Source organism: Balearica regulorum, chromosome Z, assembly GCF_011004875.1.
Source record: "Balearica regulorum gibbericeps isolate bBalReg1 chromosome Z, bBalReg1.pri, whole genome shotgun sequence".
Lineage (NCBI taxonomy): Eukaryota > Metazoa > Chordata > Aves > Gruiformes > Gruidae > Balearica > Balearica regulorum.
The window spans coordinates 45,299,255-45,323,319 of record NC_046220.1 but is presented as its reverse complement, the minus strand read 5'-3'; the positions used below and the strand labels follow the sequence as shown (position 1 = coordinate 45,323,319).

The 24,065-nt window shown below is 36.2% G+C and overlaps 2 protein-coding genes across 2 annotated transcripts in view; one reads left to right on the top strand and one right to left on the bottom strand.

The window, feature by feature from the left end:
• VPS13A (vacuolar protein sorting 13 homolog A) overlaps positions 1-11,515 on the top strand; it is a 109,446-nt gene extending 97,931 nt beyond the window's left edge. The window contains exons 69-72 of the mRNA XM_075740885.1: positions 4,227-4,312; positions 4,952-5,075; positions 6,404-6,478; positions 8,590-11,515. Of these exons, the coding sequence (XP_075597000.1) occupies positions 4,227-4,312; positions 4,952-5,075; positions 6,404-6,478; positions 8,590-8,640 (336 nt within the window). The 3' untranslated portion in view covers positions 8,641-11,515. The remainder of the gene's footprint in view (positions 1-4,226; positions 4,313-4,951; positions 5,076-6,403; positions 6,479-8,589) is intronic.
• Positions 11,516-11,679: 164 nt separating this feature from the next.
• Positions 11,680-24,065, bottom strand: part of LOC104635833 (guanine nucleotide-binding protein subunit alpha-14) — an 88,766-nt gene continuing 76,380 nt past the window's right edge. Inside the window, exons 3-7 of the mRNA XM_075740899.1 lie at positions 20,705-20,859; positions 18,394-18,522; positions 16,382-16,511; positions 14,982-15,135; positions 11,680-14,023 (exon numbers count right to left, since the gene is read on the bottom strand). Of these exons, the coding sequence (XP_075597014.1) occupies positions 13,833-14,023; positions 14,982-15,135; positions 16,382-16,511; positions 18,394-18,522; positions 20,705-20,859 (759 nt within the window). The 3' untranslated portion in view covers positions 11,680-13,832. The remainder of the gene's footprint in view (positions 14,024-14,981; positions 15,136-16,381; positions 16,512-18,393; positions 18,523-20,704; positions 20,860-24,065) is intronic.

Sequence of the window (24,065 nt, the reverse complement as noted above, 5' to 3'; positions counted from 1 at the left end):
GAAAGGGAAATGTTTTTCCATTTCCCTGCTGATACAGTAATCACTTCAGATGCCACAAATCAAAGAACTTTGTATTGGCAGGAAACACAAAGAGCATCTAGATGTGGTCATCATAATGAAAGCGTAGATCAGTATGGTTTCTCCATTCAGCTCATCAAATGAATTATCTTGGTATTCGGATCAAAAATTGATCAAGATAATTCTGCCAGTCAGCATAGGCAAATTATATTTCCGTTGTGAAGTAGAAACTTGGTGTTCTGAAAGAAAGCTGCTGTCCTAATTTTTACTGTCCTGCATACTGTGGCCTTAGTTTGAAATGTTAACTGTGACCACTAATTTCTGTCGATTTGGACAAAACCACATTGATTTGAGAGTTGCTGTTCAGCATGGCTGAAGGGAATCTTGAATTTAATCACATCATGGACAGAAGGTTTGCTTTTTGTAGAGTGACATTGCTGGAATGAGGGCATAGGCAATAAAGGATTAATGTTAGTTCTTTTTAATGAAGGATGAGGAGAGAATTTTGTGTGGCAGAAAAAGGAATATTTTACATGGTTTTTTTTTCTTTATTTAACAATTTTTCCCCTTTTTTCACATACATTCAAGCTAGATCTAACAAGTGACCTGGGTATTGCTTCAAATTATTAAATGTTTCTGTGGGGAAGATTGGATATATAATTATACCAGGTTAGTCTGCTGAAAGTAGCAATTCTACGGCTTATGAAGAAGTCAACTTCTAATTTACGTTGCCTTATAACTCAGTATTGGAGTTTCTGGCAACAACAGTGAATTGTCTTCAGAACTCACACATTTGGACAGTTATCAGTTCATAAGGAAATACACTGGCAATCTAAAATACAATTGAAATCTTCAAGTTAATCTGAACATCAAGAGAGAAGAGTAGTAGATTCATAACCGCTTTTTAAGTAGCAACGGTCTTTACCGTAATTTTTTTACATGTCGTTTTAGTTGAGATGAGTTCAAGGAGGATATCAGACATTGTGATTTGTATCACACACACTATTAGTATTTTTTAGAACTATAACCAGAAGGATCATAGATTTTAAATTTTACTTACACTAAACTCTGCTCTGTTTCATTTCTAACTTTGTCAAAGGCCTCTGTGCTTGCTCTTCAATAAATTAGGAGCATGTGGTGTGACTAGGAATCTTTCCAAACGCAGAGATGCCACAATTAAGACACTGATCATATTTGCATATCAATCTCTGCACAAATCATTACATCTACAGTTAGATTATTGCAGTGACAACTAAGCTTTTGCACTACAGGTAAGAACAATTTGCAGAGGATTCGTGCTAGGCTTAGTTTACATTTTACAACTGCTGGAGTGTCTTTTTTTTCAATAGATTCATTCAATTTCCATGTCTAGTCAATGAACCATAACATATACTAAAGAAATCAGGTTGTTAAACCCTTTTTAATTTGAAATACAGAAGCTGTGTTTTAAAAATTAATATTTCTTTTCTTACGGTGGTGAAACTAATATTGAACAAACAATGGTTGATCAACGTTAACTTTCATAGTTTGGCATCATCAGTGGCCCAAGTTGCTGTCTTTCTCCAAACAATTAATAGCTAAATACTGTAAAATTTAAAAAACCCCATATTTACACATCTATGAGAGATCAATTATATATCCTTTTATGTTTGAGTTATATAAGGCACTTTGGTAGCAGAGCACAGTAGTGATTTTGCTGTAAGAATTAAGAGCAGTAAATAGGTGTATTTCCTAATGAATACAGGCAAGTCTGGTGCTAAAAGGGATAAACATTGTAAATGAAGGGCAAAAAAATTGAACGGCAGAAAATTTAGACGTAGTTACTGCTCAGCATCAGCATAGATACAAGCGTTACCTTTGCAGCATTTTCCTGTGCTTTATTTCCCAATTAATCTGTTGTCTGCAAAACTATAGAATGCAGATAGCTTAAGTTCATGATCTTTGACTCACAGCTAACAGTGAGGAGTAGTTAGCTTGGCGCATACCACATGCTAACCATGTTTTTGTGCTGAGCAAATGACTTGTTTGTGAATCTTAGTAGAATGAAATATTTTTTAGTGGAATTTGGTGGACATATTTAAGTAGCTTTTGTTTAGGATTGCAACCTGCATGATACTTAAGTAGTGTACTTCCATAATAATTTTCATAATTCTCAATTAATTATCAGTAAACTGAGTAAGTTGCAGTGGGGTGACATGACTTATTGAAAATTAACTAGCAAGCTAGTGCAAAGACAGAAAGCGGTAACCCCGCTCTCTTAGGTCACATTCTAGCATTACCTGAGTGCTGTACGAAGCATAAGAAAATTATCTTCTGTGATGCAGGAGAAAGACTAGAGATCCTCTCCATCCTAATAGGGCTAAATTGCTAAATGCTTCTCCCCTATAATTGCTTCTAACAGAAGAGAGATACTGGTTATAGTTTGCAAGATTTATAATGTGTTTGGTCAGTAAGAGAAATTTTTGGCATTGCCTCAGAGTCTAGCAGATTAAATGCAACGATGTGTATTTGTTACCTCTACTGAACCACCCTTGCTCTTCCCACACACATTATTTCTCTAAGTTCCTGTCAGCTTTCTTCCTTTCTCTGTCTTTCTTGCTAGGCCGCTAACACTGAAAATCCGTCAGGACATAGAACTAGACCAGTAGCCTGGTATCTCGGTCAGGGTCTGTCCATACAGCTTCCTCTGTCTTCTAACCATCCAACATGTTGTCTGCTGGAACATTGTAGAGGCTGCTTTGAGAGAGGATTTTTTTGTTATTTAGTTGTTTAGGTCCAAGCTTCTACTTCATATGAGAGCCAAGGAGAGACTCAAATTGGAGACGTGGCAACCCTTAGACAAAGCCTGCATGAGGAGTTTTCAAAAATTAAAAAAAATATTATAATCCCAGTTTTCCAAGCCCTTAATTCCTCATTTCTTATGCTGTTCTTGCTGTATTCATCATGCTGTATACATCTCATGCATTCTTGCAGAAATAAATTTAACAGTGACTTATGTAGTAGGCACATGATCGATAGTTGTGATTTTTGTAGCCCAACAGAGTTGGGGGGGAGAGAAATAATCTGAACTTCCTGAGACCTTTCTGGAAAACTCTCTTTTGGGAACCTGTTATTTAAATGTTCTTGCATTTTAGTCACTAAAGAATCAGCATCTTTGAGGGAAGGCATCATTTAAAAAAAAATCTGTTTGGGCAAGTGGTGTTATCCATGTGGCCAAATCTGAAGTTGCAGGGTACACCTAATTAAATGTCTTTATCATTTTACAGTGGTGATGAATACTTAAATGGTTTTGCTATTTTAACTGTATTGAGAACTAACCTACATGTTTTTAAATATTGGCATATATATCTGAAGCAATATGTTTGTAGTTAAGAGTTTATGTTAATCATACTGGTTTATATTAATCTACTTTTGATTCCAGTTTGTAACAGATGGGAAGTATGCAAGCAATCATGTTGCTATTCCCAATTAAGATGCAGCAATCTTAATTCGATCACTAACTTAATCACTCATTGCTTAGAAAGTCAGAAATCCAATGGTTGCCAAATCATGTTAAAGTTACGGAGCCTCTGTTTTTAAAAATTATTCATCTGCTGTCATCCATATTTGGAATTTATTGTCCATTCAAGAATATTCTGCTTCAATATTCACAATTGTAGGAAAGATTAAGTAAGTTCCAGAGGGAAAAAAAAAGAATATGGAGAAATGCTAAGCATTATGTCCAGTGCATTATTAAGTCCCATTGTCTACATGATAGTGGGTTCTTGTACACAGTTAAGTATAGGTGTAGTCCCAGAGTTAATTACTTCAATGTTTTGGAGGTGACTTGACATAAATTAGGAAATGAATCTTTATTTCTTTTGTTGTCTCAGAACTGTATTAGTCAGCAGAAGTTCAGCATGTAGAAAATTGAGTCCTGAAATGTTTTGAGAAATTATGTTGTTCCTTGCCAGTTTTGGTTAGGATTGTTTTTTATTTACATAGCTGCATTAACAGCAACCTAATAATTCTACATAATAATGAACATTAGCTGTAACAGATCTGTTAGTCAAATTCTGACTTTATGAAAGGAGCCTTTTATTTAAAAGTATGTGCTGTATGCTTTGTTATAATTTATACTTTTGAGGGATAAATACATTTCAAGCATAAAATTAGTACATGAATTTATACTAGCATATTCAAAGCTATAAAACTTTTATCTCTTTTAGAAAATTGAAAACGGAAGATTTGCAAAACTCAGATATATTGCACATGCTATGGTCAACAGTACAGATCTGTTAATGGTAACAAAAAGGTAAACAGTTTTGACTCCAAATAATAAGTACTTAAAAGTATCATCAAAATGCCTTGATAATGGTTGATTAGTAATTGCGCTTTGACATCTGTCATTATGCATATAGATAAAATAATGGGGAAGGCATGCTTAGTGTGCTGTTAATAATGTAGTTCAACAGCAGCGTTGTTCAGCACAAGAGTATGTTATTTTGAGTCTCATAGTAATTTCCCTATTTAAGGAGAGAAAAGGAATGTTGGTTTTGTGGTTTCTTTAGCTGAGAAAGATTTGTTATAAATCTAGTTAGGCTGAAGTCAATGGAACTTCAGCATATTGAAGGGAAAAAAGATCCTACAGGAACAGTCAATAACTTCTAATAGTGGAGTATTGAGCATCCTTCTCAAATAAAAAGTCTGTACAACTTTTTGTAGAAATATGTCTAGAAGTAGTGTTACAGTTTTGCTGTGAAACACAGTATTTTAAATAAGTTAGAGGAAGGTTCAAAATTCACTCTTTTGGGAAAGTATGCTGTATGATTATATGTCATTAGAAAACTATTTTGGAACAATGAATTACTTCACTAGAGCTAGAGTAACTTGATAACCTTTAAGTATTTTTACATTAATTTTAAATTTTTTTATTTTATTTTCTGGTGCATAGTGGTGTGCTATTTGTGACAAAAGGGACATTTGGACAGCTGACATGTGAATGGCAATACACTTACGATGAATTTACCAAAGAACCATTCATTGTTGATGGCAGAAGATTACGCATTGAAGCCAAGGTATGTTAACCTAATCATATTTTGTTTTCCTTTTGTGTTACTATTTATAAAATTTAACTTTGAATTCCTGATCTCTACCCTTTGAATTCTTGATCTCTGTTCTAGTAGAGATGCACTCAGAGAAGGGAGCTGAAATTTGGCATGGGCAAACTCCTCAGATAACTAGCTTCTGACTGTTACAAACAGAATGGTGACTTGGTGTTTGCAGATGAAATTATTCTTTGAATCCTGGGAATTTTTTGTTGGTATGCACCAGTTAGTGGTGCATTTTTAGTTTGGAAAATGATGTTACAATAAAACTCCCTCAGTTGCAGAATATTTTTTATTACACACTATGGTGCTGTGGAAATACGCCGGTATGTGGAAATCTACCTTGTTGCGATCCCAAAGATTCAAATATATCAGAACAACACACTTGCATGCGCTGTGCTTCAAGGATTTTTTTTTCATTTGCTAGTAATCAAATTCTTCAAAAGTATAATAAGGTATTAATATCTTCGTAAAATTAATTACATGCTTGTTGAGATGGTTACTGAATTTAATTTTAATCAATACATTTACCTGCTAGTGTTTTGGGTTGTTTCTGTTTTTAATGAACTTCATGTGTGCAATTACACATCTTGGCTGTCTGGACAGTCTTGACAGTGTACAAAGTCGTTCAGTTTATCATTCAGATTATTTATTTCTATTGCAGACAGCATGAAAGGCAGAGCCGTATTAGTTTGAGATGAAATAATTCTTAGAGTTTCTGCCATTTCAGACAATGCTGAATAACATATCCATCTTTACCCCTATACAACAGTCATTTCAGAGTCCATTCACGCATCTGCAGTATGTTCTTTACTGAAATCTATGGTTGAAAACTGTATTTTGCAAAGCACCACTTATGTTTTATTTCTCAAGCCTAAGTTGCTATTTTCACTACCCAAGACCACTACTTGCATGTCAGTATTGGTGGAATGTCCACCCAGGTAATGATTGGATGGAGAATGAAAAACTGCAACTTTAGGGAGTACTGGATTTTGCTATCCCACATACTCCATTCTCTGTCTTCCATTCCTACACACTTTTATAGTCCAATCTCCATGGGAAAAAGGGAAGTCTGTTACTGCTGGAGTATTCCACTCTGCTGGTATTTCATGCAGAAAATGAAGTTTCTCAGGGTGTGTGCACACAATGTGAACATACTAAGATTAGTGTAATGGGCACATATGGCTGTCTGAACCATATCGATGCCTTAATAGGCAAACTAAAACTTCCTTAGTTGTAAAGTTTGAAGAAACTAACTGCAATTTTGAATTTTTTTTTTTTTTTTTTTTTTTTTTTAGGAACGAGTTAAATCTGTGTTCCACGCCAAAGAATTTGGAAAAATTATTAATTTTAAAAGTCCAGAGGATGCTAAGGTAAAGTCAAAATACTACTATGATTATACTGTGCTAAAGTGGCTTAAAAAGTGAAACAGAAATATTCTTAACCTGAAACTACTATGTATATTTAAAATTTAGTATTTCCACAGGACTATTACACAGATGGAAATGGCAGTGATCCATTCAGTACTGAATTTCAAAAATACTCCATTCCAGCAGCAAACTTTTCCGTACATAAATCTTTGGAATTATAACTGTCAAACGGCTGATTTAACAGTGCTACTAACAAAAACTAAGCGATCAAAAATGTGAATTAATATAGTACATTTTAATACAACAAACAATATCTGTAAATTACTCCCTAGTTTTATTCTGGGGGCATGTGTGTGTCATTCCTCTGTTCCTCAGAAAACAGTTTTGGTTGAATAATGAAGAAAAATCCCTAATAGAAACACAAATAGTTTATTTGATATATGATATTACTACTATTATTATACATATATTCTATGTGATCTCTTCATTTTGACATCACTAGTTTTACTACAACATATAGTAGGAGTGGTTCAAGTCTGCTACCAGAACTATGAGGTTGCGGGTTGTGAAAGTTCTGCCTTGTTTTTATTAGTGTAGCTAATTATTTTCACAAACAATAAATTAGCCTTGTATATATTCACACCAATGGGATATGGTATACTGAGACCACTCTTTGAAACAGTCTGTGACAGTTGCAACCTCTCACCAGTTTCAGTTGCTTTTACCTTTATGAGGGTAGTTTCTAACCACATCTGAGTGATACCATTTGACTCTTACCTCAAAAAGCATTACAAGGTATTTGGGGGCCCCATGCTGAATTTGACTTGTCTGTACTCTTTGGAAGTACTGAGCTCCTCTTTTTTATTTTATTTTTTGGCTGTGGTGGGGCAACACAGTGTTGAGGTCCAGTAGTCTGTGTAGGAAGGGAATCCCATCTATGCCTCAGCTAAATTAGAAACAATTCCAAAAATCAAATTAGTGCATTATATTATGTATGCCATAAGCATTAAGCAAGGAAAAGGAAGCTGAAAAAGTTGTGTGCGCATTTCACAAAAACGTTGATTTGTGTATTTTCCTAGAAAGGCCTTTGAACCTCACAAAACCACCAGGAATGTGAATGAGGGGAAAGGTCACTGTCAGACAGGCTTGGTAAGGAATGTGGTTTTATCTTAGAGAAGGAATACTTAACAGATTCATGAAAAAAATTGCCACCAGGGCCTTTCCTACAGAAAGTGTCTTTGAGACTCGCTTCTGGGCTGTTTGGCCTACGGCTCACTTCTGCAAATGTGACACTTGTGCTTGTGTATATAAAGAGCCAACACTGAGGGAAGGGTTTCAGGAACAGTGAAAATTTATAGTAAAAAGGGTATGAGGTCATTTCAGTGACACTGCTTTGTGAATGTTGTGTCAGTCCAGTGGACATCACAAGGTAATGTCCAGTAACAGAATCTGATGTGTAATAATCCACTCATCTTTCCTGAAAGCATTATGCAGCTTTCTCATGGCAATCCCTTTGTATAATTTCATCTCCTACCCTAGATTTCCATGTCACTGCCCCTTTTTTCCTTTTTTTTTTTTTTTTCCTTGGGAAACTAATTTCCCTTGCATGTTCAGTAAACATGCGAATTTGAAATTCCTGAAAAGAACCAAAATATAGTTAAGGAAAACTTCTTTCTAAATAACTGTATTGTCACATTGATACAAGCTATTCTTGTCTTCTGTCTTTATTTATCCTTGCTTCTCTATTGTCATCTGTGATTTGTCTAGATTTGTAGACTAACGAAGAACATTAATAACGATGTGGGTGAAACAATTATGTCAATTATTTTTTAAAATATTATTCATTGAAATACAGATCAGGAAACCAAAATATCAACCTAATCAGTTTAATTAGCTGTGGTATTCAATGTCAGATATTGGTACTTAATTGCCTCCATTTTCAGTTGAGAAAATCAGGGGTTATAATCTATAGCAGAATTTTGAGCACTGTATTAAAACTCCGTTAGGAAGAGAGCAGGTAGTTAAGTGTCTGGCCAACCCAATCTAATTTTCAAATGCTTTGCATGGTTTTTTACCAAGGAAACATTTTTAGTTTTTTCTTTTTCTTCATACAGTGGATCCTTTCTAAACTGGAAGAAGTGAGAGAGAATCAGCCAAAATTGTAATGAATGGAGAAGCACCAAGATATGAAGACACTGAACAGCTACCTTTTAATTCCTCTTTAACAAACAAAACTATTTGAATATCAGCAACAAAAGCAAAAACAGGAGGGAAGGAAGATTTATGAAATTATTTATTATTGTCACAACAGTCTATGACTATCACAAAAGTAGATGATGTTAAGTTAAAAAAAGTAATCTAGTGATGAAAAGAATTCTGCCAAGTTTTGGCTTGTTTGTTTGTTTTAATGTAAGAGTTCCAGATTTCATTTTTTATAAATATGGTGTAAAATGAATTTGGTTTACCATAATATTTGACACTGAAACTGAACTCTGGAATAATTCTTATGATACTAATCAGAGCAAATCTGTTAGGTTTTGATTCTGATTCTGAAAATCAATACTTAGTTTCCGTCTGAGTTTTCATATGACTTGAGGCTGTGTTGAAATTCAAATTTCTTTGTCAAAGGAAATGTTAACTTAATCACTAGTCTTACAACTCAAATTCTAAGGAGGAGGCTACTGACCAGGGAAGTCTAATTTAGATGATCATAGGAGTGGCTGCTTGGTTAACAATACTATTTTCTTTTTGTAATTAAATGGACCAGGTCATGATGAATTTGTAATACAGTACCACTTTTAGTGTAAACTTTTTGTATATTCTATTCAAGGAAGTGTTGCAGCACCTCTATCAATATTCACAGAAAATATAACAGTTTACAAAAATGTATAATGGGGAGAATTAATATATATCTGCACTAAAAATATTAACTAAAGCCTATTATTTTAAATAAAAGTCTTGCAACTTAAGGAGTTTATGGGGTTATAAATGCACTGTTGCATACCAAAAATAAATGCCTTGGATTACACAGTATTGTGTGCTAAGCAAGTGACTAATAAAGTCAAATTTATATTAAATAATAAATATAATATTTCACAGTTGCTTTTATCAACTTTTCTTACCCAATGAAACTTTTTTTGTTTCATATCCAGACAGCAGAACTTTAATAGGGAGAGCTTGAATGTGTGCAATTCTGCTTATTTCTTAAATGTACTCATAGTATTGTTGAATGACAATTTACTGCAGTTGATATAAAAAGTACAGGAAACAATACAGTGTTAATGAAGGTTTCCATAAATTCCCATATCAAAGTCCTCAAAATATCTGGTACATATAGTAAGTACCTGATGCAACAGGTATTGTTTCCAAACAACTGTTTAGAACATTTATAGCTGCAGGATTTAATTCTGACATTGCTGGAGGTGCTTGAGATATCCAAATTGTTGCATTATTGTAAAATCTAAAATGATTAGCATGCTCATCTGGAACTGCAGTTCTTTAATTTGCTGTAAGTCTTGTCTTTGGTGTTGAGTAACCACTTAGTGGGTTACAAAATACATGTAATATTGTACTTCTCCCCATAAGTTTTAAATTGAATCAAAAGGTAAGAGAATTGCAATCTATGACAATGACTGTGTTATACCACTTGTTTGTACACCAAGCATGTACCAAGAGTATTAGCTCAGGTTATAATCATGCCAAACTAACAGAATACTTTGCCTTAGATAAGTAGTCTTATTAGGTGCACTAAGTAACATTCTATTTCTGTAATTTGTTTTTCATCTATCACTTTTTGTCTTAGGCATGATAGTTCAATCAATAGCCTCATCATGATCTTGATTACTGTGTTAATTGTCTCCTCTTCTCTCTCTCTATCCCCAGTATTTACTGAATATCTGCTCTAACTTTCACTTCTAGAAATTCTTGCAAGTACTTTGTACATTCCCATTTGTGTAGCTTTTAATTTACCCTATTCTAAATATTTTCTCTTCACAGATCCTCTATTTCAATTCATGCTATATCCAGTTCTTAACTTTCTTACATTTATTTTGCCAACAAACTCCGGATTCTCAAATCTCAGCTGGCTCTTCAGTAATATTTGAGCAATTTAACCATTAATGTTGAAGGATTTAGTTTAAATGTGTTTGTGGTTATGCTCATGTTTTGGAAAACATAACAATTCCCCCAAAATTGCATTTTTCCTATAGAGTATAAAATATTTTGATCTTCTGTGCTAACTAAAAGCCTTAACACAAGAACTTAAATACCGGAAGTGTTCAAAAGTCAACATAGGACCTCTCCCCCACCTCCCTCCTTTTCTCCACTTGTAATGACAATATGATTTTCTATAGTCCCCTTTTTCTAGTCAGTAAATTGTATCTTTTTTCCTTTGTTTTTTCCTTACACTTTCGCCATACAGTCAGGAATGAATTCTGCCATTTCTTGGCAGACACCATTTCTCTATTTTAACTGTAAATCAGCCTGGGGTGAAGAGAAAGGTACTCGGACTTATCCCATTGTGTAGTTGTCTGGATTACTGCAAGCTGAGATGTCCACTCTGCTGTGCCTCATTCCTTACTGCAATATGCCTATTTCTTTTTCAGCAAGAAGGCAGAATAGAGATATTAATTTTTATTAAAAATGTATATGCAATTAGACAAGGGGATCTCAATAAAAATTAAAATGTAGGCATTTAGGTCTGCCCACTGTGGTGTTTAAAAGTGTATCATGGCCTTTACTGAAGTACTGAAGAACAGTTTCTTTTCTAGATGACTGTTAGCTAAACTTAATACCTTTGAGAAATGTCATTTGGGTTCTCAGTAGTAGTTTTTTAAGGGTTAGAATTACCTCGAAGAAATCAATGACAAACCAAACATAGAATCAAAGATGCCAGACACATTGCTAAAAGAATTTGTAAATCTAACTGTACCTCTTTTTGTTCAGCTGCATGGCTTTGCATGGCATGGCTGTTTTGGTTTCCACACTCCTCCCCCCTCCCCAGCCCCTTCTTCGCCCTGAATAAAGTGAAACTGAATTTTATTTGACTGGAATGTGATTATTATTTGTTTTCTTTATATACTGCTTTAATTAACAGGTAATACCATTACCAGAATTTCATAGATAGAAATTGACAAGTCAAATCCTGTCTCTGAGAACACAAGGCCAAACTTCTGTTGCAGCCATCTCAGTGAAAGAATACAGACTTTAGTCTTTACCTTTAGTTTATTATAAGGACAAGTTTTTCATAACTGGATTTACATGTATAAGATCCCTTTTAAAATATTTTTTTTTTCCTGTTGCCGCATTGAAAAAACATAGATGATGTTGCCAGATAACCAGATTCTTAGGAAATCCTTCTTTTTTCCCCCCAAAAAATGTTTGTATGCCATTAGCTATTTATTATTTTTAGCACTTCACAAAACACACATATCAAACAAATCACTGAAGTATTTTGTTCCTTCTGAGTTATTTTTAGTGATCTATCTGGAAATAACAAATATCACACAGTGGTCAATAGAAGATTAATATTACTATGTAATGGTAGTTAGAATTTAATACTTACAGCATATTCCTGAATTTGAATGACAAATGCCAAGTTTCCTTATTGCTCTGCTGATGTAAAACAGTTTCAACAAATACATCACAAACCTTAATAGAATTGCTAAGTCTTGTGGCTTGTTTGTAAATATCTCTGTATCTATATGAAGTTTTAATAGATATCTCAGTGTTGATTAGTGCCATTCACTAGTATGGGCATAACATACATATGTCAGTGTCCTTAACCTCACAGAAAAACATTAAAGCAGTGTACGGACAGGCTTCTACTGCTTGTTCCAACACTAAACAAAGAACAAATGAATCAAATGTTACAGGCTGTTTTCTCTTTAGCATCCAAAACCAGCTCTGAACATACTTTACTTTTTCTGCACTGCTGGACAAAAGGAAACAGTGCTGTTTAATATGTGAATTGGTAAACATTTTTAATGGGAAGTGAAAGGTCAGAGTGTGCTTTTCACAGGACTGAACTGTGAGAGGTATGAACCTGGCTGAATAATACACAGAAGCCCTACTCAAGCTGAAAAATCAGGATAACTTGATTTTTTTCTGTGCTGCATAGAACTTGATGATATGTAAATTATAGTAAAAACTATTGCTATATTTCTTGGAAAAGAGAAATTTTCATGCACGTAAATACAGGAAAACCTGAGCACATCATTTGGGCTGAATCACTGATAATAACAGACTGTTCTACTAAAATACTCTCCTTACTCGTGTTGCTGCATTCGCTGATCAAGTGGCGCTGCCTACCAAGCATTTTGCATGGGTAAAAAAGGTTTTCAAGATTGCCCTAATGTCTTTATTATATTCTCTGGAAGTTTTTGACCCAGTGGAGAATTGACTGAGCTGTTAGTGATGCTGGCATCTTTATTGGGAAGGTTTGTGGGGCCCGGGAGTAGAGGAGATGGCAAAATGGCTGGGAATCTTCTAGAGGAGAGGCTTTGCTGCTCTCTAATCCATGCAAAACTAGCGATCAAGCACAACAACAGGAAAATGCAAAGTGCAAAAAGCAAGTTACATTAGAGACTCAGAGAAATTTAAGGCCTAATTTATGCTGGAAGCTGTGGATGATCTCCGAGCTCCTGTGGCAGTGAATGCTGAGAACGTTTGATAAATGCCCTGGTGTTTGAGAAATGCTTTTCCCCTTCAGAAAAAACAAATTCCATGGACTGCCTACAAGATATTAATTTGTCATTCCTTAACTGTGAAAGGTATTTTATTACTGTAAGGCACTTGCACAAAAAGGCAGTGATACGCAAGGGTCTCCAATAATTAATCTTTTGTAATGATAGGGTTTGGCCTATCAAGGCTACTCAGAGATGCTTCCAAAAAGTGTAATAAATTTGCCCTAGTCTTTCAACTACTTTGCTTCAGAACAAGAATTTTAAAATGTCTAGCACCCTAAAATAAAACTAACTTGTCATTTTTAAGGCAACACTGAAATTTTATAAGCTATGATTGTAAATGTCAAATAAAGAAAAAAAAAAATCTTAAGAAAATACCAGCTGGACAGCAATGTAGTTATGTACATTCCTCTAAATATACTTAATTCCCACAGCTGTCAAAACTCACAGACAAAACTAATATGGGACGTATGAACACAATATTTTAAATGTATAGCTTAAAAAGTAAACTTTGAAACTCATTCTTTACAGGTTCTCTTAATCCATACTTCTTCAGCAAATATAAATCATCTTCCTGTTTCTGTAAATGGTATTTAAAAAGACACCTTTTTTTAATCAACACAGGCTCTGCTAAGAGTAAACCATACTTTGTGGCTGCAACCATGTTTCCTTCCTTAAACCAGGTTGAACTCCCTCAGGTTTAATTGCAAGATTGTGTCCTTGACAGCAGCAAAGACGAAACGAATATTTTCTGTGTCTGTGGCACAAGTGAAGTGGGAATAGATTACTTTCTCCTTGTCTGGGTTCTGATCCTGATACAGCTTCAAAATGAAGTCTCTGGCAGCTTTGACATCTTGTTTAGGTCCTAGTCAAAAGCACAATTAGTGGTTTTGAACAGTTAAAAGCTGTGGGTCAAGGAAGAAACATACAGACAGTATCTTAACAGGCTAATTTCATGTTTAAATATGAGACCACCATACAGGCATATGCCCTTGTTGGCATTTTCTCATTCATATGCTGGTGGAGCAAAAGTTGTTAGAACGCTGCTTTGTAAAATGTGTGCAATATGCTTTTTTCCCAAGAATAAACCTTACAGGTCAAAGTAGTTTTTTTATAAAAACCTACACAACTGAAATTACCCAACATATATTAATAGTTTGCTACATTATTGTACTATGTTAAAGACCATGAGAGAAATTAAATTTTCTAAAACACACAGAGTAAACAGGATTCTCTTTGGCCAAGAAAGGGATGTGCATTTTCTCTGTAGCTATTAAATCATTATAATTACTTTCATTATTAATCATAGGATTCAACATGATACATGTCTTGCAGAATACTTATTAAGTAATGGAATACATCTGTGTTTATTTTGTTAAATAAAGTTATTCAGGCTACTTTTTTAGCTTTGGATTTTTATATAGATAACAAGTTATAATAATGAATGCAAAACTATACTATCGTTTTTTACTATATGAAGAGTTGGATTAATAGCTGTATTCTCCAAGTTCCCCTCACATCTTGTCTCTTGAGAGCAAAGGCAAAAAAGGTGCTTGTTCTCAGAAAGAGAGATCATGTCACTCTAATAGTAACAGAATGGCTGCAAGAAATCTCTTAAGACTGTCCACAATGCTCCAGTAAAAAACCCAAAGTTCCAGTAAAACTGAGTAATTTAAGTTAGAATTTTAAAGGACAGAGTAGAAAAGCATAGATATCAAATATATTGCATAATTCCACGTTGCCCATTCAATTTAATGAGGAAAAACTAACTGGTTTAAATGTGACTTTTAGCTTTGTAAATATAGTCTGGGATAAATGCTTACCTGTGTATTCTGGAAAGTAACTAATTAGATGGGAGTACATTATTTTCTCCTCCAGAAGATCTTTTTTATTTAAAAACAAAATGACTGAGGAATTCAGAAACCAGGGATATGTAATGATAGTTTTAAATAAGGCCTTGCTTTCTTCCATTCGATTCTACAACAAAAAATAATTAATATGAAGTTACACTCTCTAGACAATAGTATATACAAATCACATCAGCCAGAGACCAAGTTTTTTGTGAAAGCTTTTAAAAAATATTACTTTTATTAAGCACAATGGTAATGCATTGGTTGATCATTATTCTACATGTTCTGTTTCCTTTTACTCACTTGGTTTTGGATCACTGCTATGAATGGCATGATGGCATGTGAAATCAAGCTAAGCCTTAATAATAGAAATTATTTGAATTCTTCTATGAGTCAGTGAGCAGTCATGGACTGCTGCTCTGTGAAAGCCTCTTCTGACCTCAGAGTGAGAGCTGAAGCAGGGTCAACTGGGTCAATATCTGATATTAACATACTATAACGCAGCTAAAGGACAAGAGCATATGCGCTCATCTATACTAGGGACAAAATTGTGATAGCAGTCAATTTGTTGTTTATTTCCTAATGGCCAAAGTAAGCATAACAAAATGTTCAAGATGGTAAAAGGAAAAAAAAGAAAATTACAGTTACCGAGTTGTTTGTACACCAAAAGATGACAGGAAACTTTGAAATCTCTATCTCAACTACAATGTTAAGTTGTGACACTTCAAGTGAAGTAGGATATGCTTTTCAGTTTAAACAGATCTTGATATAGTAATCTGTAAGGGCTTTGGGACTTTAGGGTTCAAATGGTATTTTTAAGGACAGTTGAAAGAATCCTCATACTGCAGGATGTAAAGCAAACACTACTGAAAGTAATGCAGTTCCGCTGTTTTTCCCTAACTGCCTACTGTTTTCTCTTTGCATCCTTCTCTACAATATCTGTCTACTGCTAACTCTACAACCTCTGGGAGAACTCATCTTACATTTTCTAACCTTGGGAATGAGGTAAATTTCAAGTTATCTTGTTTTAATTTTCCTTAATTAATGCACAGGTTAATTTGGAAACATCAGAGACTTAAAAAACAAAACCCAAAAGACCTAATACAGATGACTTGAGGTAGTTTTACTTACTAGAGAGATTGCTCATACTCAAATTTGCAAACATTTGACATAAGTGACTTAAAACATTTTAAAATAATGTTTTGTCTTTCAAGGTGGAGTTCATTTTTATAGGCAGGCTGCTAGTTTAATACAATTTTGGTACTGCTCGATCAGCTTCTTAATTTGCAAATGCTTTTATGAAGGCATGCGAACGCTGTCTTAAAAAGCACACATCTTTTTCTGTACCTTATTTAGATACCCCCACTCCTTACCTCATTGTCACATTCTGCCAAGACTTGATCATATTCACTTAATGCAACTAAGAAAATGATGGAAGTAACACTTTCAAAACAATGGATCCACTTCCTTCTTTCTGACCTTTGGCCACCTACATCCACCATCCTGTTAACCAGAAAGACAGTCAACATATTAGTCATTTTCATATGATATTTTAAGTATATCCGACGGCCTTAAAATAGATTGCCCACCTGAGACAAGCTTAAACTGTGAAAAGTAATTGCATGTTCTGTTTAGTATTTAAACTTGATTTGCTTGATGTAGTGCTACAACTTTCACTGTTCTTTCGTGTTGCTCTGCATTAATCCCATTGTGCAGCTAAGCACAATGCAACTACTCACTCACTACCCCACACATACCATGGGTAGACAGCAGGAGAGGAAAGAAAGAGTAAAAGTAAGAAAACTTGGAGGTCAAGATTAAAAAAAATAAATTGTTTAATAAGTGAAGGATAAGTGGAAGAAGAGATAAAGAAAACAAAAGTGATGCAAAGGCTATCAGTCACCACCTTCCATGTAGACTGATGCCCAGCCAGGTCCCAAGAAAAAGATGGCCAACCTCCCTAAAGCCCCCTCTTTTCAATTTTATCACTAAGCATGATGTTAGAGAACATGAAATATGTCTTTGGATAGTTCAGATCATCTGCCTGGCTGTGTCCCCTCACAATCTCTTGTGCAACCCCCAACCTATTCACTGTGGGGAGGGTAGAGAAACAGAGAAGGCCTTGTCACTGTGCAAACACCCCTCAGCAAAAGCTAAAACACTGGTATGCTATATCCGTACTGTTTTGGTTACAAAACTAGAGCACAGCACCATATCAGTTGCTATGAAGAAAATTAACTTTATCCTAGCCAGGCCCAGTACAAGTGTACAAGCCGCTTGAGGCACAATACAAAACACAATGCTGGGGTTTTTTTTCTGTGTTGGTAAAAGTTTTAGCAAAGGCAGATGTGAACATACTCAATTTTGTTTCCCCACACTCTCCAAAATCTCCCTCGGCCCTCCCTCAAAAGATCCAGTGTAGTTATATCTCATTATTCAAAACAATCAAAATGCTCACAAATACATGGTTTTGCAGACAGTTAAGTAAATCCTTTACATTTCATCCAGGTGAAAATGTTCCCTAGAACATTCCATTTTACAGGAAAAAACAAACAATAAAATCACAGTTAGGCTGGTTTGACCATGTGTTATCAGAGTGGATTCAGGTTCTGTGTTGTAACTGCAGGCACATGTTCATGATGAAACGACTAGTTTGGTGGAAGAACATCTATAATCATGCTAGTGTGAATTCTGCAATTTTGAAATTAAAAAAACATGTGTTCCCTTATAAAATCAGTAACACCACCTGTTGTGATAGCTTGTCTAGTAGCAGATAAGGTAATTTTAAGGTGCTTTGCAGACTTTCATTCAACTTTATGAGTATGGTTGTTTCTCTCAGTTCCACTGAATATAATTTTTTTTGGCATATTATATGGCAGGAAGAATACAATTATCTACTGTTGTGATCCTCTACCTTTTTTTTCGCTCCTTCTCTCGGTGCCACCAACTCCCTTCCCTAACTTTACCTAACTGAAAGTTGTGAAGTCACTTGAGGGCTTTAGCATATCTAAAGGGGTCCTCTCTTCCAAACAGTTACAATCAAGAGGCAAAACCTGTTAGCTCTAAATGGCATTAAACTACATTCCAGTATAAGCACTCATGTTACTACAAATACCTTGCCTCTGGACCCTCTATCCAGGCTTTTAATTAAACTAATAGTTCAGAATACACAGTAATTGGGCTGCTTGAATTGAAATCTTTTTTCATGTAATGTAAATTTCAAAAGGAATGTTTTGAAACACTACTCAGGTTACTGTATTAACTTTGGAGAATAAAAGGGCTGGAAACACATACATTGAATGCAAAAACTTAAAGGACCTTAGAAGTAAAGCTGCAGCAACAACTTTCATAATTGTACATGGAATCACTTGACAGGCAATCTTACCTAAATATAATATTTTCTAAATCAAAAGGATACTCAATAATTCCTGTAGTTGGCACTCGGACTCTAAGAATATCTTGCTGAGTTGGCACAAATGAGGACATAGCAATACGATCAAGGTCAGTAAGATAACTGCAAAGTTAAATATACAACAGAAACAAGATTAATGCACTATCATAAATTAATCACCCAGATTAAAGCCCAAAGTACTAACCAGCAATCAGAGGAGTGTTCCCACAAAAGCAGCTAAACAGGAATTCAGTTGTTCATGGCCTTAGTGCAATTGTTACTGGCATAAAACAATAAAAACCTTTAACTGAGACCTGCACATACATTTCAGACAGAATAATACCAGTCAAAAGAAATGATGCCTGGATGTTCTATAATCAGTCAGCCCACACCCCAAATGATTAATTTTATTTTAATAATCTTTGCTCTTATTACCTGAAAACAAACATCACAAGATTTGAACACAAATCTAAATATCAGGCCTAGCCATGATGTTTACCAACAGTACTCAATCCTGTCATTTCATCCGTGATACTAATATTGCACACACATGTGAAAGGTTGCTGGACAGAATTCAGAAAAGCAATTAATGGAAAGCACTGCAAACATGAATGCTTCAACCTTGTATATTTTTAATATAAAAGATGATGCATTTAGTTTCTTGTCTGCTCATGCAGTCAATCTTAACGACAACCTTTGTACTGATTTTTGGCTGGGAGAGAGTTAACTTTCTACACAGAAACTACTATGGGGCTTAGTTTCATGAGGCTCTTGTGATTTTCATGGCTGGGATTAAATTCTAGGATGATATTCCTGTGACTCAATAAATGAGCAGTGTGTGAGCAAGACACAAAGAACCGATGAGTAGCATTCCTCTCGCCAATCAATGTTCCCACCACTAGATGGCAACATTAGATCATCCGAAATCATAACAAGGCCTACGAAAAGTGTAAGGTCTATGCCCACTCGTACCACATGGCTGTACCACAAGCCTCCCTTTACTTAAGCACGAATTCCACCCCCCCCTTTTCCTTTGGTGGAAGAAGGAGGCATCCCTCACATTTGGGCTCCAAAATCAAAAATACTCACACTTAATGTAGGATTATTTAACAAGGCAAAGATCTGTCAGGAATGATAATGCTTAACACACAGGAAGAGATTGCTTCTGTGTAACCATCCTGAGTTAAATTTTACCATAAATGCCTAATCTAAATGTTCCTTGCTGAAATTTAACCTTGTTACTTCTCAACCTTGGCAGAAACAGCAATGTAAATTTTCTGTTCTCATGAAACATTTTTTTTACACAATTCAATTCTTTGAAAATTGGGGAAGAGATATACCTCCATTCTTATTTATATCCTAAACTTTTCATGTAACTGAACTGACCTGCCTGCTTGTTGTCGATCCATTTTGTACAGCTGTTTTTCATGATTTCCCTCAAGGGAAATTCAGTTATGTACCAGCTGTGTTGACCTCAGAACTGGGAGGGATGATAGTTCCAGTATGTTCAGAAAGCCTAAAACTAGGTTGTTTCATCACTCTAGTTTAAAATTTGTTGTCCACCACAGGCCAACAGAGACACAGGTATGACTAATAAAATCACAGTGAACCTATCTCTTCATTATGAGCCAGGAGTGTGCCCAGGTGGCCAAGAAGGCCAACAGCATCCTGGCTTGTATCAGAACCAGTGTGGCCAGCAGGACTGGGGAAGTGATCGTCCCCCTGTACCCAGCACTGGTGAGGCCCCACCTCGAGTCCTGTGTTCACTTTTGCACTCCTCACTACAAGAAGGACACTGAGGTGCTGGAGTGTGCCCAGAGAAGGGCAACGAAGCTGGTGAACAGTCTAGAGCACAAGTCTTATGAGGAGTGGGTGAGGGCACTCGGGTTATTTAGCCTGGAGAAGAGGAGGCTGAGGGGAGACCTTCTCGCTCTCTACAGCTACCTGAAAGGAGGTTCTAGCCAGGTGGGTGTTGGTCTCTTCTCCCAAGTAACAAGTGATGGGACAAGAGGAAATGGCCTCAAGTTGTGCCAGGGGAGGTTTAGTTTGGATGTTAGGAAAAATTTCTTCACCAAAAGGGTTATTAAGCATTGGAACAGGCTGCCCAGGGAAGCGGTTGAGTCACCATCCCTGGAGGTATTTAAAAGACTGATGGATGTGGTGCTTAGGGACATACTTTAGTGGTGGACTTGGCAGTGTTAGGTTAAGGGTTGGACTTGGTGACCTTAAGGGTCTTTTCCAACCTAAATGATTCTGATAACTTCATTAAGTCTGGCTTGTCCTTGTAATTATGCAGTATACTTACTACTTAGCAGAATCTGAGAGCTGGTATTCCCTCCGTCTGTCGTAGCATTCTTGAATTCCTGGGTCTTCCCAGAGCTTCTTTATTGCTTCTACTTGTTTTCTTTCCAGCACTGTCACTTTAGCCACTTCCACTTCTTTGATCATCTGAGCACTCTCCTAATCAATGAAATGATTACACTATTGTCAGAAAGGATTGCCATTGGCATGCAGTACACAGTCTCCCCTTTCTTTATTATACTCTTCCCATCAATGAGACTAATCATCAGAAAGGAACCTAGGAGAAAATAAGCAGTTTTAATCCTCAAATGCATTTAATTTTTCAAGGCAAATGACTGCTACTGAATGTTTTAACCAAGTTTGTCTTGCTTACTGTCATCAAAATGTGATTTTTCTTTTTAAAAGGGGACCTTGACAAAGGTCAGAAAGAGCTCTAAACCTATCACTTTTAAACTCACTGAATTTTAATTCAGATTTCTAACAGTGGTAATGTTTCTAAAATTCTAGATATTTTCTTTAGTACAGATACTTTTGGTTTGTTTGTTGGTTTGGTTTGTTTCACGACAAAGCAGAGGCTGACCTAGCATAAGCAGTCATCAAGCAGGCATCAAATTCCTTCAAGCCATCTTCTGTTTAATGTTTATCTCAGTAAGCTATAGCCAAGTTAGTACCTATGGAAATAAGTATTTTTTCTTTGCTCTCTGTTAAGTGTAAGGATATTGCAAATATAAATGTAAGTTTTGCTTTTAAGGGATACAAAAGAATCTATTATCCTTCACTGAGTGGTTGTTGTGGTTTCAGCTGAGAGAGTTAATTTTCTTCATAGTATGGGGCTCTGTTTTGGATTTGTGCTGAAAACAGTGTTGATAATATAGAGATGTTTTTGTTACTGCTGAGCAGTGCTTGCACAGAGCCAAGGCCTTTTCTGCTTCTCACATCACCCCACCAGCGAGGAAGCTGGGGGTGCACAAGGAGTTGGGAGGGGACACAGCCAGGACAGCTGACCCCAACTAAATAAAGGGATATTCTCACACTCAGAATATAAGGGGCTGGGGGAAGAGGAAGGGAGGGCGGGGAGGGGAGGTGGGCAGTGGCATTTGGAGTGACGGCGTTTGTCTTCCCAAGTAACCGCTACATGATGGAGTCCTGCTGTCCTGAGATGGCTGAACACCTGCCTGCCCATGGGATGTGGTGAATTAATTCCTTGTTTTGCTTTACTTGTGCACGTGGCTTTTGCTTTATCTATTAAACTGCCTTTATCTCAACCCATGAGTTCTCTCACCTTAACTCTTCTGATACTCTCCTCCACCCCATGGGGTTAGGCAGTAAGCGAGCGGCTGTGTGGTGCTCAGTTGCCAACCAGGGCTAAATCGTGACAGTGGTGCACTTGATTTGCTTGAGGGATGGGATGCCACCCAGAGGGACCTGGACAAGCTTGAGAAGTGGGCCCATGCAAACCTCATGAGGTTCAACATGGCCAAGTGCAAGGTCCTGCACATGGATCGGGGCAATCTCCAACATCAGTACAGACTGCAGGATGAATGGATTGAGAGCAGACTCAAGGGACTTGAGAGGGACTTGGGGGTACTGGTGGATGAAAAATTAGACATGAGCTGGCAGTGTGCGCTTGCAGCCCAGAAAGCCAGTCATATCCTGGGCTGCATCAAAAGAAGCGTGACCAGCAAGTCAAGGGAGATGATTCTGCCCCTCTACTCCACTCTCATGAGACCCCACCCGCAGTACTGCGTCCAGCTCTGGGGTCCTCAGCACAGGAGACACAGACCTGTTGGACTGAGTCCAGAGGAGGGCCACAAAAATTATCAGAGGGATGGAGCAACTCTACTATGAAGAAAAGCTGGGAAAGTTGGAGTTGCTCAGCCTGCAGAAGAGAAGATGCCAGGGAGACCTTATTGCAGCCTTTCAATACTTAAAGGGGGCTTTTAAGAAAAAGACTTTTTATCAGGGGCCTGTAATGATTTTTAAACTGAAAGTGGGTAAATTTACCTTGGAAATAAGGGAGACATTTTTTATGATGAGGGTGGTGAGACACTGGAACAGGTTGCCCAGAGAGGCTGTAGATGCCCCACCCTTGGAAGTGTTGAAAGTCACTTTGGATGGGGCTTTGAGCAACCTGACCCAATGAAAGGTGTCCTGCCTGTGGCATGGGGGTTGGAAGAGATGATCTTTAAAGGTGCCTTCCAACCCAAACAATTCTATGATTGGAAGTGTTCTCTTGTGTAACTGTATTGTTCTAAAATGCACTTAATACTGAAATAAATTATTTAGTGTTTGGAATATAATAGATTGGTTACTGTAAATTCAGTTTGCCAACACTTTTTCCAGTACATTGCTAGATATCATCTAGATTTTAACTTACATTCTCTTTAAAAATGAAATAACGTTTCTTCCTGACCTCTTATTTAAGCTTGGGAGAGTCACAAATAGTAATGCTGCATACCGATCCGGTTTGTATCCAGGGCAGTGAATTCTTGGGTCTGAACTGGAAAATCTGAATACTATATGGACCTGTTAATCTAGTCATTCAAAATGAGATAAATATCAATCAGAAAACAGGACTTTTGTAGTTTGGGGGTTTTTAAGTTATCATGGGCAACTGCAAAATTACGTAACATAGAGTTTAGTGCCTCAAAAGCCTTACTCAGCTCAAATTAACTTTGACTATTGTAAGTCTACAAAATGTTGTGAATATACTACTCTTCTGAGTGTTCATATTAAAGACTTACAATGCAGTCATATTGCCTGGGCAAATTCTCCATGATTGGAATTACCTTTGATTTTGCAGTTATTCTGTTACACAAAACCAAATGCCAAGTCTTCTGGTTTTTATTAAAACTGTTTTTAAAGATAGTAGCTAAAAGCTTTTAATGGAACTGTTGTAAGTACTGCTACACTGTAAATTGTTAATCAACATAAAATACTTTAATCATGGTATAAACATTCCTATTAGTATTTCTTGTAGTCTTTTTACAGATATAATGTAATCCGTATTGAGTTTTCACCTTAATTTTACACAGCATAACTATGTTAGCAAGGCAGGTAATATTTTCTATTGAATAAGTTTTTCTGTTCTGTAATTATTACATTAAATGTTCATGCTGATCTAGGCACTGTATATGAGGCAATACATTACAGATCCTGTGTCCTGGCAGTAACTTTTCTCCAGATTTTCAATCTTGTCTGGTGAAAGACATCCAGAATAATTTGTAATATAAGTAACTCTTCCTTCAATTCACTAAAGTCACAGAACAGATATCCTTTTCTAGAGAAAACTAAGGGCACTGACATGCAAATACTCATCACAGTATTTTGACTGGGGTTGACTTGGGCTTCATTCCATGCTAAAA